General features: G+C 34.5%; 1 protein-coding gene across 9 annotated transcripts in view; it reads left to right on the forward strand.

Annotated features, from left to right (window-relative positions):
* The first annotated feature begins 510 nt into the window (after positions 1-510).
* The window catches only part of ZC3H13 (zinc finger CCCH-type containing 13), a 91,382-nt gene continuing 77,603 nt past the window's right edge, over positions 511-14,289 (forward strand). For 5 of the 9 annotated variants that reach the window (XM_030882231.2, XM_030882234.2, XM_030882235.2 and 2 more), the window contains exons 1-4: positions 511-863; positions 6,737-6,862; positions 7,193-7,302; positions 9,941-10,052. In XM_030882231.2, coding sequence (XP_030738091.1) covers positions 6,746-6,862; positions 7,193-7,302; positions 9,941-10,052 — 339 coding nt within the window. In that variant the 5' untranslated portion in view covers positions 511-863; positions 6,737-6,745. Of the gene's footprint in view, positions 864-4,024; positions 4,195-6,736; positions 6,863-7,192; positions 7,303-9,940; positions 10,053-14,289 lie in introns of all 9 variants that reach the window. The other 4 variants (XM_030882232.2, XM_060287841.1, XM_030882233.2 and 1 more) reach the window with 4 other exon arrangements.

The following is a 14,289-nucleotide window of genomic DNA, read 5'->3' on the forward strand; positions in this document are numbered from 1 at the left end:
CATCCTGAACAAGAAAAGGAAAGGCTGTCACAAGTATACATTAAAGATTTCTGTTCCAAATTTACAGTAAGTTTCTGCTAACGCCTTTAAAAACACACCCGTGCATTCCGTTTGCTCCACTGTAATAGACGATGGCCGAGAAAGCAGAGGAGTGTGAAAAACAGGACAAATACCGCCTGCCACTCCAGTTCAGCTGCTCAATAAAAACGTTGAGCGAATGAATGCAGTTATCTTCGACAACAAACGTGGCATTTTTCCATATTCACAACAGCTGTCTATTGTAAGAAATTATGTAATAAAAGTAGAAAACGCTTTCTCTTAAATCCACTGTTAATTGGGAATTTTCTCTCTCCCAGGTTCCCGGTTTCTTTTCCAGGGCTAGCTCGTTAGGCACAGGTTTTTTGATTTCGACAGCTCGCCTAGGAAACGACGTTACGCCCAGGGGGCGCGTCCACAAAGGGGCGGTGCATACGCGCTGACGACTAATCTAGCAGCCGGAAGCTGCCTCGGTCTAGGGGAACAGGGCGAGCTCTTGATTTCCGGCGGCATTTTGAGGCGATCCTCTTAGCGGCCTGATAGTGTTTTCCTTGTCTCTTCTTACTCTCCAGTCTCTCTTCGTTCCTTTTTTTCCTACGTCCCAGGCTCGCTTGACCCTGGCGAAGCGGCAGGCGGGTTCCGCTCCCCAGCCATCCCGGAGTCCCTCGGTAGCCGAGGACAGGTTCCCGGGAGCCGCGCGCACCTCCTTCTCGCTGTCGTCTTCCCGGGGCCAGGCGCGGGGACAGAGAGTCGCTTCCCCCGCTCCTTGGAGCGGCGGCGGCGGTGCCACCTCCGGACTGCGCTTGCGAAAGGAGCTCAGCGAGGAGGTAAGTTTGAACTCCGTGAATTGGCGTGGGTACCGGGGGAAAGGCGTTGGGTGGGCCCGGGATGGGGAGGCCCTGCTTGTCCTCCATCCCTGCTTGGGTCACGCCAGAATTTTGAGCTCTCCTTGAGCATTCCACCCTTAACTCTGCAATAGATTCCTGTGCTCCTGACTGGTTTCTCGCCCTGGTTCTTATTCTGGCGAGTTTGACTAAGGGGGCACGTGGATTCAGACTGGAGGCTTTGCTGGGTCACTACCATTTGATGCGAGCCTGGGAACTCTTGCGCGGTATTCGCATTGGTATGAGATGGAAGGGTGCCGGAGTATGGTCTTAGATTGAGAAGCTCCCTCGTTACAAATTCCAGACCCGTTAGGGAAAGGTATCTTACTTTTGGTTATATTTGGTCTTGGTTATTTCCCGGCAGTGATTACGACACAGGTGCTCGGAGTTGAGGAGTGTTACTTTATCTTCACAGTCCCTAGGTAGTTACTTTTGGCAACTATCTGTCAGAAACCCGGAAAGGTGAATGAAAGGAGAGGCTCTGATGTTTGGCATTGTCTCTTTCTAAATAGCTTAAAATAATTTATGTGGCTGGAAAATTATTCAGAGTCGATATCACGTGAATGATATCGGTAGGATCTTGTTTGTGGAGCGTAGTGTCGAGCCATTCGGTTATATCCCGAGGTTTTCAGATAATTTGAACTACTTTGAAAATTATGGGCGTACGCAACCTCTTCAGGTTTTTGATTGTTTTGAAGAAATAATTTAAAAGTTTGGAAAAATCTTCACACCTCAGGTTTTCAAAGTTTTGCCAAAAATACTGTTGCAGTAAATCCAAATGCTTATGCAGTACAATCCATGCGTATGTATGTGGTGCCGGTTCTCGGAGTCTGGTTCTGCAGTGTTTGAAATTACTGACTTTAGAACCTAAGCGACAATGTTTTGGACAGTTTTGTGGACATATCTCTAGATTTTCGAATAATTTAGAATTTAATGAAATATTTCGATTATAACATGACAGTTTCACAAAGAGACTAAGAATGTAGGTGCAGGTATGTAGCAATTTGTGTCTAAAAATAGTTGTATTGTGAAACTAAGACTTTTACTGTGGGAATCTGGGAGGATCTAGTTTTTTCAGGTGCATGCCTCTTACGCGCTTCCTAACTATCGGTGATTCGAAATGAACATTGATTGCGTATTTTAAGATATGCAAATTTATCTAATTTTCATATTTATAAATTAAAACTAAAATCCCACAGGTGGATGCTATTTTACTTTCTGTACAAGTTATCAAACATTTAATAAGTTATCGGTGTTAACTTGTATTGTAATATGCACTGACATTTACATATAGAAAGCAGTTGTTTAACATTTATTTATAGAATTGGTTTTCAGTAAATTTTAGTCTTTCCTACCTCCCACTCTGCTTTTCATATAGAGTTGAGTTGGAGCTTTTTCAGCAGATACTTAGTAGCAGTTGAAATGTTAACTGGTGTTGGTATATATAAAGTGTCTTCTATTCTTTTTTTGGTCGTTTTGTATGTTGCAGTTCTGTTTACTTCACTTTATAGTAGTTGCCAGCATGGGATATTCTCCCTGCATAGTCTTTTTAACAAAATGTATTTTCTGCACAATGCTACAATATTGCCTTCCTCACACCTGTGTAGTCAGTTTAGTGCTGACGATTCTGTTTTGAATTCAGTTTGAAATTGTTTTAGTCTATCTACATATAAGCAATTGGCAAGATTGTTCAAGAAAGTTCTTTTTTTCTTAAAATATGTTAAGAAAAAATTCTCTCACACTATGCAACAAATAAACTTAACTGTTTTTCTTTCAAAACTAAGAAATATAAATATGAAGAGGTCTTATTTTTAATATAACACTTTTAATTTTAGGATGCCAGTGGATATTTATTCTCCTACCAGTTAGTACCAGTAATTATGTAGCTTTAATTGCTTAGTTATTTCACAGTTTCCTAATATTATGGTGCTACTTATCCAGATTAAAGTGTTTTATGCTTTCATTTATGCTACCGGAAGATGAGAACTCAAAAAGATGTAATTGTGGATTGCAGTGAGAATACTAGAACTAATAAGTTTTACTGACAAGATTTTAGTAATCAGGGTTCAGAAATAATTTAAAAAGAGGCCCCTGTGTTTCTCCCTTCTCAGTCATATTTATAGCATGAAGCTATGAGTACATTGTGATATTTGTAAGTTTCCGGGGGAAGGAGGACATTTCCCATTTATTAAGACTTTTTGTTGTGTCTTAGTAGATTTAAACTTTGTGTCCCATGTTTTTCATTTTCTTTATGCCGCGCGGCTTGTGGGATCTTAGTTCCTCTGACCAGGGATCGAACCTGGGCCCTTGGCAGTGAGAGCTCAGAGTCCTAACCGCTGAACCGCCAGGGAATTCCCTTCATTTTCTTTTTCAGTTGAAAAAAATATTAAAACTTCTGATATTTATTTACTCTGCAAATGGAGAGGAGAAATAGGAGAATAACTCAACAGACTTTTACCACTGTCACTCTGGCTTTGCTAATAATGCTCGTGTTTGGGAAAGACATGATAATGTGAGTGGGAGTGTGATGGTTACTTAAAACTAAAGAATAAATTGAAAACTGAGGGAAAGCCTTCAAAGTCTCTGAGATAGGGAAGACTTTAATATTTATATTTTTTCTTACTGTTTCTAATTTTTCTCATATATTTTGAAGCATTTACTTCTTATTGAAGTCTGTTCAGATATTAATTGAAACAGTTTTCCTCCTCTCATTCAAATCTACATTTTATTCTTTTGTGGTTTATCTTTCTCTTTGGGCCCAAATTTTTAGAGTGAAAATTCTAATCATCATATTAGATGGTAACATAGTTTTAAATTAATATATAGGAGCAAATGTTTTCCTCGTGTACTGTAGGTTATGTGTATATATTTAGAAAAATGGGATTTAAAATATTATATTTTGTATTTGCAGGCATAAGGCATTTTTTCTGTGCAAAAATCATAAATGTTTCATAATAATATTTAGATAATTTGTTGACTACTGATAGAAGTTCCTAGATAGATGATCAGAAGAATTTCTGTTTCTGTCAATTAGAAAAGTTCAATTTCTACTTTTTCTTTTATTGCCTCAGGGTTTCTTTTCTTTCTTCTTTTTTCCTGTCTAGGACCTCCCTGTAACCTAGACCTGGTCCTCAAACTCAGTGTCATTTTAGGCCAAGGTCTGACACAGTTGGACTCTCTGAGAAAAGAGAATACGTCTTTACTTCATTGCTGTTCTTCCCTGAGTTGGAAGACTCAACAGTAGCAGAAGTAAAACTCCTGGGATAATCACTATGTAGGTGAATCTTGTAGTTCTTGATGTCACCTGTAAGAGCTACTTTGTCTCTGTTGGAAGGAACTTTTTTTAGTGTCAAGAATACAAGTAAAGGGATAAGATTGGATCATTAGTCCTCACTTGATTGTCTGTCGCAGTCCAAACCCTTTGAAGTCTTCAAAGCTTATGTTAGGGATCTAGGATGGGAGAGAAGCTGTGAGACCCTGCTTTCCAGCAGTAGGTCAGAGGAGGAGAGGAGTGCTGATTCAAGCAACAGATTATAGGTGGGGAAGAGAAACCGTAGAGTTAATAATACCTGGAGCCCTCAGAAAGACAAGAAAAGAGATATGACCAGTGTTTCAAGTATAATAATAAATAGCTTGTTACCCCAGTTGTGCAAAACACTACTGTTGATTTTTTTTGGAGGAGGGAGGGTGTGTTTGGAGTAGGGGCATGTTGGAGATAGAGATTTTGGGGGCAGACCATTTCCACTGATAGTGGAAGGAAAAATGTAAGCTTAGGGTTACTTGTCTTGATGCAGTGTGGTGGGATGGTGTGCCTGTTTCTCAAGTTGTAGATAACTAATAATAACTAATAAGAAACTTTTAGAACACATTCATTTTTAAGTTTATTAATAAATGTTTTTAAAATTGAATTAATGAATGAGGATTTCAATGTACACCTGTATGTTTTTATAGTAACAGATAATGAGACTTTAAAAATTTGTTTTTGTTCTAACTTTTTCCATACATTTTGTTACATGTTTACTTCTTATCGAATCTTAGTTATAAATTATAAAAAAGTGTTTTTCTCAGTTAATCAAAGCTCTATGTCTTCTAGATCTTTCTCAGCTCCACTTATCGCTTATCTTGGCTTTTATTTATGTTCAGTAAGTCAAATGTACATGTGGAATTTACCAACTTTTCCTTTATAAATTCACATTTGGGCTGAGAATAAGCTCAAGAAAAGTTAAATCAAAGATTATCTTGCAATACTCACTATAGTGTGGAGGGTGGACCTCATAGTTCCTTACATAAGTGATTTTATGTTGCACAAATTCTTGTTCACTTATGTGACACTGTAATTTTTTAAAATTTGTAATTACTTTCAAGTTACCTTTTTTGAATCACTAAAAATTGATTGTAATCGTAATTAATGATTACATTGTATATTAGAAAATAAGAATATAAATTTTTCCAATTTAAAACTACCATATTATATCATATCATATTTTCCTTTTGGTTCATTACCTGTTAATTTGTCAAATGTCCATATTCTTTGGACCTTTTCAAAGTGTGACTTGACAAGAAGTATCTAACTGGACCAAACATTGTAATTTTTTTTTTTTAAGTTTTGATTCTGTACTACCATGATTTAATTTCCTTTTAAGTGATAGGACCTTACTTTGAAACCACATTAAAGAGCATTTGTGAACTTTATAGAGACCAGTTCTTTACCAAATGGAACTTTTACTTCTTTAGTTGACATCATTCATTCTAGTAACTTTTGACTACTAACAAAATTTCAACTAATATTTAGTGTATAAAGTGTGATACGGTTTAGTTCCTTTTTCTTTCTCTTAGGCAGTTCCTACCCACTTCTCACAGTAGTGTACTCTCTAGATTATTCTAGGTCTAGAATTTAACATTGTTTTCTAACATATATCATAGTGCTGTTATCTGATATTTTCATTTCTAGTTGAATCACCTGATTGTATATTTTAGTTTCTAATGTTTTATTTACTTTTGTAAAATATTTTTATAATTCATCTTTCTTTTCTTGTTAATAATAATGGTAAATAGCCTGTTTATTTCTTTTAGCATCTTTGACTTTTATGTCAATTCAGTGCAGTATAGATTATCAAAACATCTTCACTTTTTCTAGTTCTACAGCCTGTCATATTTTGAAAGAAGGTCACTTATCAACATTGAGGGTTTTGTTTTTTGTATTATTGCAAAATAAATTTCCTGATTATGCTGTTCTTCTTTGGTTTCTGTAAGACAAAGAAAATATTTAAATAGTATTTTTCTCCCAAGCTGATTTTTGGGACATAGCTGATGTTATCACTTAAACTGTGTAAAACATAATTTCTACTCTGACTAAAATTCTTACCTGATTTTATTTTTGGCAAAGCTTTCTTTAACCATTAACTAGTTGATGGAGAATGATAGCACAACTTTCTGTAAAAGACAGTTATTAAATTTTGAAACAACTTTTATAAGGAACTTAGAAACTAAACATTTTATAGTGTGTTTTCTGAAATTGAATGTACTATGGAAACTTAACTGTGTGAGTAGAATCTTACTCACTCTGTAGAAGAGGTAAAATTCTAGGCAAAAGATTCAAAATTGTTCTAAATTCACTAATAAGGTATGTCTTAGAAGATAGTTTCTGTTTACCTCTGTTTACTTGTGACCTCTCCTATGGCTTTTTTCTTCTGAGAAAAATCCCCTGTAATTTTGCAGTGTTATCTTATCTACCATTTTATCTACTTGTAAGTTATTGGCTCAGTTATTTAAAACTGAAGAATTTTACAGTTTGCCTCTCTCTTTTTTGGTTAAAGTAGTACAAAATGTCAAAAATTAGAAGGAAGGTCACAGTGGAAAATACCAAGACCATATCTGATAGCACATCCCGAAGACCCAGTGTATTTGAGAGGCTTGGACCCAGCACTGGCAGTACAGCAGAGGTGAGTTGTCACTAGTACAGTCACAGGGGTTCTCTTGAATTCCTGTACTTCAACTTCTTATTTATATCACAAAAGTGAATAGGTTGTTGTATTGTAGGAATATTGGTTTAGTAAATTTTTTAAAATGTGTTTCATAAAAAAGGAGTGAGATGGGCATTAGGGTTTATGGGCTTTTTTTTTTTTTGATGTTTTTATTATTTGGGGAGTAATATATCTCAGGTTAGTTGGAATTTTGATAGCATTTATTTAAATTTTGTCCCACTAGCATCTTTTTTTCCAGAAATAAATATGACTAAATATGAAATTTACATAGTAATATCTGTCTCTTAGACACAGTGCCGTAACTGGCTGAAGACTGGCAACTGCCTCTATGGAAACACATGTAGATTCGTACATGGCCCTTCACCCCGTGGTAAAGGTTATAGCAGCAATTATAGAAGGTAAATTGAGAACTTTGAATTGTTCATATACTATTAGAAGATGGCTTTTGTAATTTATCTAGTATAAAAATCTGAAATACTACCATATGTTTGGTCAGATTTTCTATTTTGGTGGTAGTCTTATAAATAGCAAAGATCGACAGGATCTTTTTAGTTGTTAATTTCAAGATTAATAGAGATGTTTGCTTTAAAATTAATTTGCTCAAAAATTTGTTTTTGTAATATATGTATGGCTTACTTTCGTGCCCTGCCCCGCAATTATGTATTAAAGTGCTGTTTAAGACGGCAGAATTTCATGGATTTGCTTTTAGTGAGGAGAGACTACATTCAACTCTTAAAATAGTAGAATTTAAATAAGTATAATTTTAGCTTTTTAAGATGTTCTAAATTCAAATCGTAATTACAAAAGATAATCTAATGCAAGCTCTGTAGGTTAAAATGCATTTGCCAAATCTCTTATCACAATATATTGAGGTAAATGAAAGTATGTATTTATATGTGGATAAATGTACTACCTATTTAGAATATCATTTTTCCTTTAATAAAGGCAAGGCTAAATTAGACTTTCCTAACAAAAATCTTTTATTTTTCTTTTGGCTCCCTCATGATGATTTTGCTATGGTGTTTAAAGATGTAACATACATAAAGATTGTCACAAAAGCAGTTTAAACTTGATTGGTAAACAACTGATTTACCTAGTCCTAAAATTGAATGTGCTGATTGCTTTGGCTTCAGCGACAGTGTCAAAACTGAACATTAGCATTTGGAGATTTCCTTTTTAATTGGGTGAATTTTTGTGTATGTGTATGGATTTTGAAGTTTAACAGAACTTAAAATTCAAAACCTTAACATTAGCTGACTTTCTGTTCACTTAAATGTTGTACATTTTTAGGTTATTTGTGATGCTGAGTACTCTGTTTTATTTGTATTTAGATTGTCATCTGTCCCTTCTGTCAATGTGGGAAAGTTAGTCTTTATAAGTTTAATACCTGTATAAACAAACACATACCTGGGGAAACTGTTTCAATAATTTTAATGTTTTGCTTATATTATTACTGTACTTTTAATACATGCTTTACTTCATCTGTGACATTAACATACTCAAAATTTTTATACAAGAGATGGTTGTGAGGCAAATGGGCAGAGAAATTTGTCTAAAATGGAAAAAAATAGTGTCATTACTAGATTTAGAATAAAGGATTTTTTGTTATAATTTTGCTATTTTGTGCATTTTTTCCCCAATAACTTCCTTTGTATTTGTGTATTTTCCCTTTTTTTTATAAGGAAGAAAAATATATTTCATAATGTGATTCAGAGATGGAAAGAAAAGTAATGTATTTCAGAAATGCTTACTTAGTCACAAATCATTTAAGTCACTGAGCATTCACTGTATGTAGAGCATTCTGTTAGGTACTGTTTAGGATAGAAACAAGTTTATAATACACTGTCTTATTATTTAAAGGAAACTAGGGCACATAAAATTTACATGTGCATCATAATTATAATTTAAAGCATTTAAATGCTTGTCCTTAATAAGATCCATTTACCAGTTCAGCTTTAACTGTTAAAACATTTAATATAGATCTATAAAATGTGCATGTAAATGTTAATGAGCTCCTTTAAAGTGAATTGACTGAAATTATTTTTTCACTAATCATGTGATTTGTATTAATGATTGATAAAGGACTCGATTTGATTGAACAGCTATTACTTGAAATAGATGTCAATATTTTTGTAATCTGTTTATATATTTTAAAAACATTATACACATTTTTTTTGGTGGCTAAAGAGGGACATATCATTCCTTAACAACTGTTGCCCTCTTTTAATGGTGCTCTAGGAATAGTCTATAAAGGCAGTGTGTTTTCTACCTCTGCTTTATTTTTCTCACTTAGTGATGGTGTGAAAATAATTGAACATCCATTTATCAAATTGCTAATATAAATTATGAAGCTTTACCAGTGTTAAATATAAATATGTATATTTTTCCTTAATTAAAAACAAGAGTATAAAAGCAGAGCATAAACTCACTGTTGAAAATCTTGCTTTGAATTTTTCAACTACTTTCTACTCTGAAATAATTTCAGATTTAAGAAGAATTGTAAGAATAACATTATTTGCTTTCATTCTTAGGATGCATAAAATATTTTCACAGTTGTTGATGTTGCATCCAACCGTATACATGTATATGATAATACTGTTGTTTCTAGATTAATTTTGCAGTGCTGTGGTTTAAAACTTTACCTTCCTACTTTTTGCTTTCAAATATAACTAATATATTTATGTGATTCATAGGAAAACAAATTAAGCTATTAATTACAAATTCCTTTCTCTCAACTCACGTATAGTTTCTTATTAATATCACCAGTACCTGCCACCCCATGGAGTTTTAGTGTATGCATTTTGGTTGGTATTGGGAGAAAACTTGTAAGTGATGCTTATATTTTTTTATATATTAATATATAAACTGAAATTTATTAATTGTTTTTCTGAACTTTAGGAGCCATGGATAGTAGAAAAACTATTTTGAGATTTGTGAGGTTATTTCTGTAAATATATTCTTATAAAATGTTATATAAATATAGATTTTTGTTGTTTTGTTTTGTTTTTTGTTTTGTTTTTGTTTTTTGGTTCAAAGGTCACCAGAAAGACCTACAGGGGATCTTAGAGAAAGAATGAAGAACAAGCGCCAAGATGTGGACACTGAGTCCCAGAAACGAAATACAGAGGAGTCATCCTCACCTGTTAGGGTAGGAATGAATTTCCCCAAACAAAGTTAAATTTCAGTAGTGATTTATTATTTATGTTCTATTTTAAATATTATCTTGTGTGCTAAATATATGGTAAATGTGTAATATTGCATTACAGTGTTCTATATGGATAATGTAATTTAGAGGGAAAAAGTCCTCTGGAAAAACATAATTCTTACCGTTTTAGTTCTTGGTGGTAGTTAAAATGAAGGGATCTGGTTGGCAGAGCTCAAGCTGAACTTCGTAGGGTTTCTGTGCCGTGGTGGACATCATGAGTATTTAAATGTATTAAGTTTTTGGAATTCAGCCAGCCATCATTTCCTGCTTGCTTCCAAGAAGAGTTGAAGTGCCTTGCAGTACAACACTTTTAAATTAAAACAGTGAAGGCAAGGCATGGTGGTGACAGAAACTGAACTAGAAAGCACATATGATCACAGAATTTAGTGGTGAAACCAAAAGAGAAGCACAATTTATGATGTAGTTTATTGATTAAAAGAAAACATAGATGTTTGTCAGGAATGGAAATTTCCCAGATCTAATTTTTTTTTAAAGAAATTTATCGTGCTCTTGTGTGTGCATTTGCAATGAATTTATTGAGATGCAGTTCATCCATTTAAAGTGTACACTTGGGCAGCTTTTCACATACTCAGTCATGTATCCATCACCACAGTCTATTTTAGAACAATTTCATCACCCCAGAAAGAATACCCATAACCTTTAGCAGTCATTTCCCTAGCCCCTCAGTTGACCACCAGCCCTGGGCAAACACTATTCCAGTTACTGTCACTGTAAATTTGCCTATTCTGGATATTTATATAAATCGAGTCATACAATATGTGAGTTTTTTGGTCACTAGTTTCTTTCACTTAGCATAGTGTTTTCAAGGTTTGTGAAAGATTAGGGGATGTATCAGTATTTCACTTCTTGTTTTTGCCAAATAATATTCCATTGTATTGAGATATCACATTCTTTTTATCCATTCATCAGTCGATGAATGTTGGGGTTGTTTCCATGTTTTGGCTCTTGTGAATAATGCTGCTATGAACATTTGTATACAAGTTTTTGTGTGGCCATATGTTTTTATTTCTCTTGAGTTTATATCTGGGAGTGGGATTGCTCAGTCATGTGGTAACTATGTTTAGCCTTTTGAGGAACTGCTAGGATGTTTTCCAAAGCAGCTGCACCATTTTAAATTCTTTACATCAGTGTGTGAGATTTCCAATACTCCACATCTTTGCCAGAATTTGCTGTTAATCTAATTTTTTGATTATACCTATCAGTAATCTCATTGTAGTTTTGACTTGCATTTCTCTGATTGCTAGTGATGTTGAACATCTTCTTGTGTGCTTATTGGCCATTTGTATATGTTCTTTGGAGAAATGTCTATTCAGATCCTTTGTCCATTTTTAGATTGGGTTGTCTTTTTATTGTTGATTTGTAAGAATTCTTTATGTATTTTGGATCCAAGTCCCTTATATATATGATTTGCAAAAATTTTCTCTATTCTGTGGGTTGTCTTTTCATGTTCTTGATGGTGTCCTTTAAAAAATGTTTTTAATTTGATGAAATCCAATTTATCTATATTTTTGTTGTGCTTTTGGTGTCACATTTAAGAAACTGTTGTCTAATTCAAGGTCAAAGATTTATGCCTGTGTTTTCTTCAAAGAATCTTAGAGCTTTAGCTCTTACATTTAAATCTTTGATCCATTTTGAGTTAATTTTTATTTATGGTGTGAGGTAAGGGTCCAACCTCATTCTTTTGCATATGGATATCTAGTTGTCTCATTATAGCCTTTTTACGAAAGTTACTGAATTGTATAAGCAGCAACCTCTTTGATAATTTTCGATATATAGAAGCTTTCTTTTGGCTATTTTGATCCTTGAAAAAAAGCTGTGTCACAGTTTTATATTATAGTTTGTAAACATCTTTGGGGACTTAAAGTAATGCAGTTTTAAGTATGTAGCTTTCTAATGTCTGATATGATACGTAAAACCGTTTTAGAAATCTCAAATGGTAGTTCTCAGCTGGCGGTATGTATCAGAATCCTTTTGGAGGAGAAATGGTCTTTTTCAAAATACACACGCAGGTACTTTACCCTTAATCTACTGAATTAGAATTTCTGGGTAGGGGCTGAGCATGTGTATTGCATTTTGAAATAACTTTTTATTTCAGAATAATGAATGGACTCCATGGTTTGCTGGTATATGTTTAACAACCACTCAGAAAAAAAGAAAGCCATACTTTGTAGGATTTACCAATTTCTTTGGTGTAAATACTCCCATCGTGGTCAGTTTCAGGCTACTAAAATGGTATCACTGAATACAGAGTTGGGAAGTGTGGGAATACACACACACAATAAATGTAATTAACCACAAGAGTAAAGTGTACTAAAATATTTGGGAAGTGAGTTTTGAATAATTAGTACTGTTGGTTTTAATACTACTTATTTAATTGTTTTTATGATTTAATTTTTAGTTACAGCTTGTGCAGTTCCTAAAAATTTAACAGTTAGCTCTTGTGAGTCAGTGTGAACTGGCTCCAGCATACCACTAGGTAGATTGTACTTAATGTAAAGGGCAGACATCTGGAATTCATATTCTGAACACGTTACTTTAGGAATTGTTATTTAATGCTACTGTCAGTTTCTTTATCTGTAAAATGGAGATGATAGCTATATTATTGTGTTGCTGTGAAGAAAATATATGTAAAACAAGTATCATGACTGACTCTTCCAGTGTGACAGCCTAATAAATGGTATTAGAATAGCTCTTAGCCTTTTTTCTCAAATATAAATTGGTTTTAGGCTCTTAATAGGAGATGAATATCGGCATTGGAGATTGAGGTTTTTAACAGATATCTAAGTGTAAGTAGTTGTTGATTGTAAAGGTTTATATGTTCAGCATATCGTTTTAGTAGACAGCAAAGTTGGTATTTTGTTAAGACATTTAAAGCCTGGTTCTTGCTTTCCTTAGATGAGATAGTCCTCAAAGGCACTTAACTTCATGCACACCTAAGGGATAAAGTCTCAAGATTCAAGAGTAGTCAGGTTTTAGGGAATTCACTATCCAAACTTAGAGAAAACTGTTAATAAGTTAGGATAGCAGGTATTAATTATTTTGAGTGCTATATCTGGCACGAAAACAGGTGCTGATCATTTCTGTGGTACATTCCCTATTGTAACATGTGTGACTCTTGATCTTCACATAATGAATTTCTATGGGAAAATCAGATGTAGTTTATGTAGGGGCAAGTATCGCGTAGATAACATAGCGTGGCTAAGATAGGATGTGTGTGATTTTCTGCAAACTAATCCCACCGTTTCTCTGCTATTGGCCTCAACTCCAATGTGTCTGAGGTTGATAAACCCTGAACTTGTGGAGAGGCCAATTCATAAATAGGTAAACTGTAATGCTATAGACTGTGGTAGTATGTCAGAGAGAGAAGAGCAAAGCTCACAATGGAGGGAATAAGTAACTGCCTGGGGAACCAGAGGAAAATGACATTTGCACTGGATATTGAAGGATAGATGGGATGAAGGAAGGAATGGGTGAGAGTCTAGGAAGAGGAAGAAAACCAACACAATAACAATATTTTAAAGGACTTGTGTGTTTGAGAACCTGTGAAGCTGTGCACCTAGAGTGAAAGAATTAACGGCATGTGTATGTGAGATGAGGGCTGAAGAGATCTATCTTGTTTACCAATTCATCTCCAGACCCTGGAACTAGTAAGTTCACTTACTGAATAAATGAAAAGTGATTCTGATGTGCAGCCATTGTTGAGAACTCCTGATGGTCTCAGGTCTGCGCTGTCCAGTGGGGCTGTTGAGCACTTGAAGTGTAGCTAGTCTGAATTGAGATGTGCTGTAAGTATAAAATACATACTGAATTTCAAGGACTTAGTATGAAAAAAAGAAAGTCAAATATCTTGTTAATAATTTTTTATGTTGGTCATATGTTGCATTGGCAATATTTTGGACATGTTGTTTGGTCTAGGTGATCAGAACCATGCTTAACATAATGGAACTGAATTTAACATGGTGAGAGGCTAATTTGAGGTAGTGTCAGTAAGATTTGATGACCAAAAGAATGAGTGGAGGGGAGGTGTTAAGCCTAACTACAGGCTTTCCATGCTATTAACTAAGATGGAAAGGCCCCTTTTGTACGCTAGACTCATAGCATCACAGACTACTAACTTTTGGCACTGTTTTCTGTATTTGCACAGACACTAATATGTTAT

Source organism: Globicephala melas, chromosome 18 (assembly GCF_963455315.2).
Source record: "Globicephala melas chromosome 18, mGloMel1.2, whole genome shotgun sequence".
NCBI lineage: Eukaryota > Metazoa > Chordata > Mammalia > Artiodactyla > Delphinidae > Globicephala > Globicephala melas.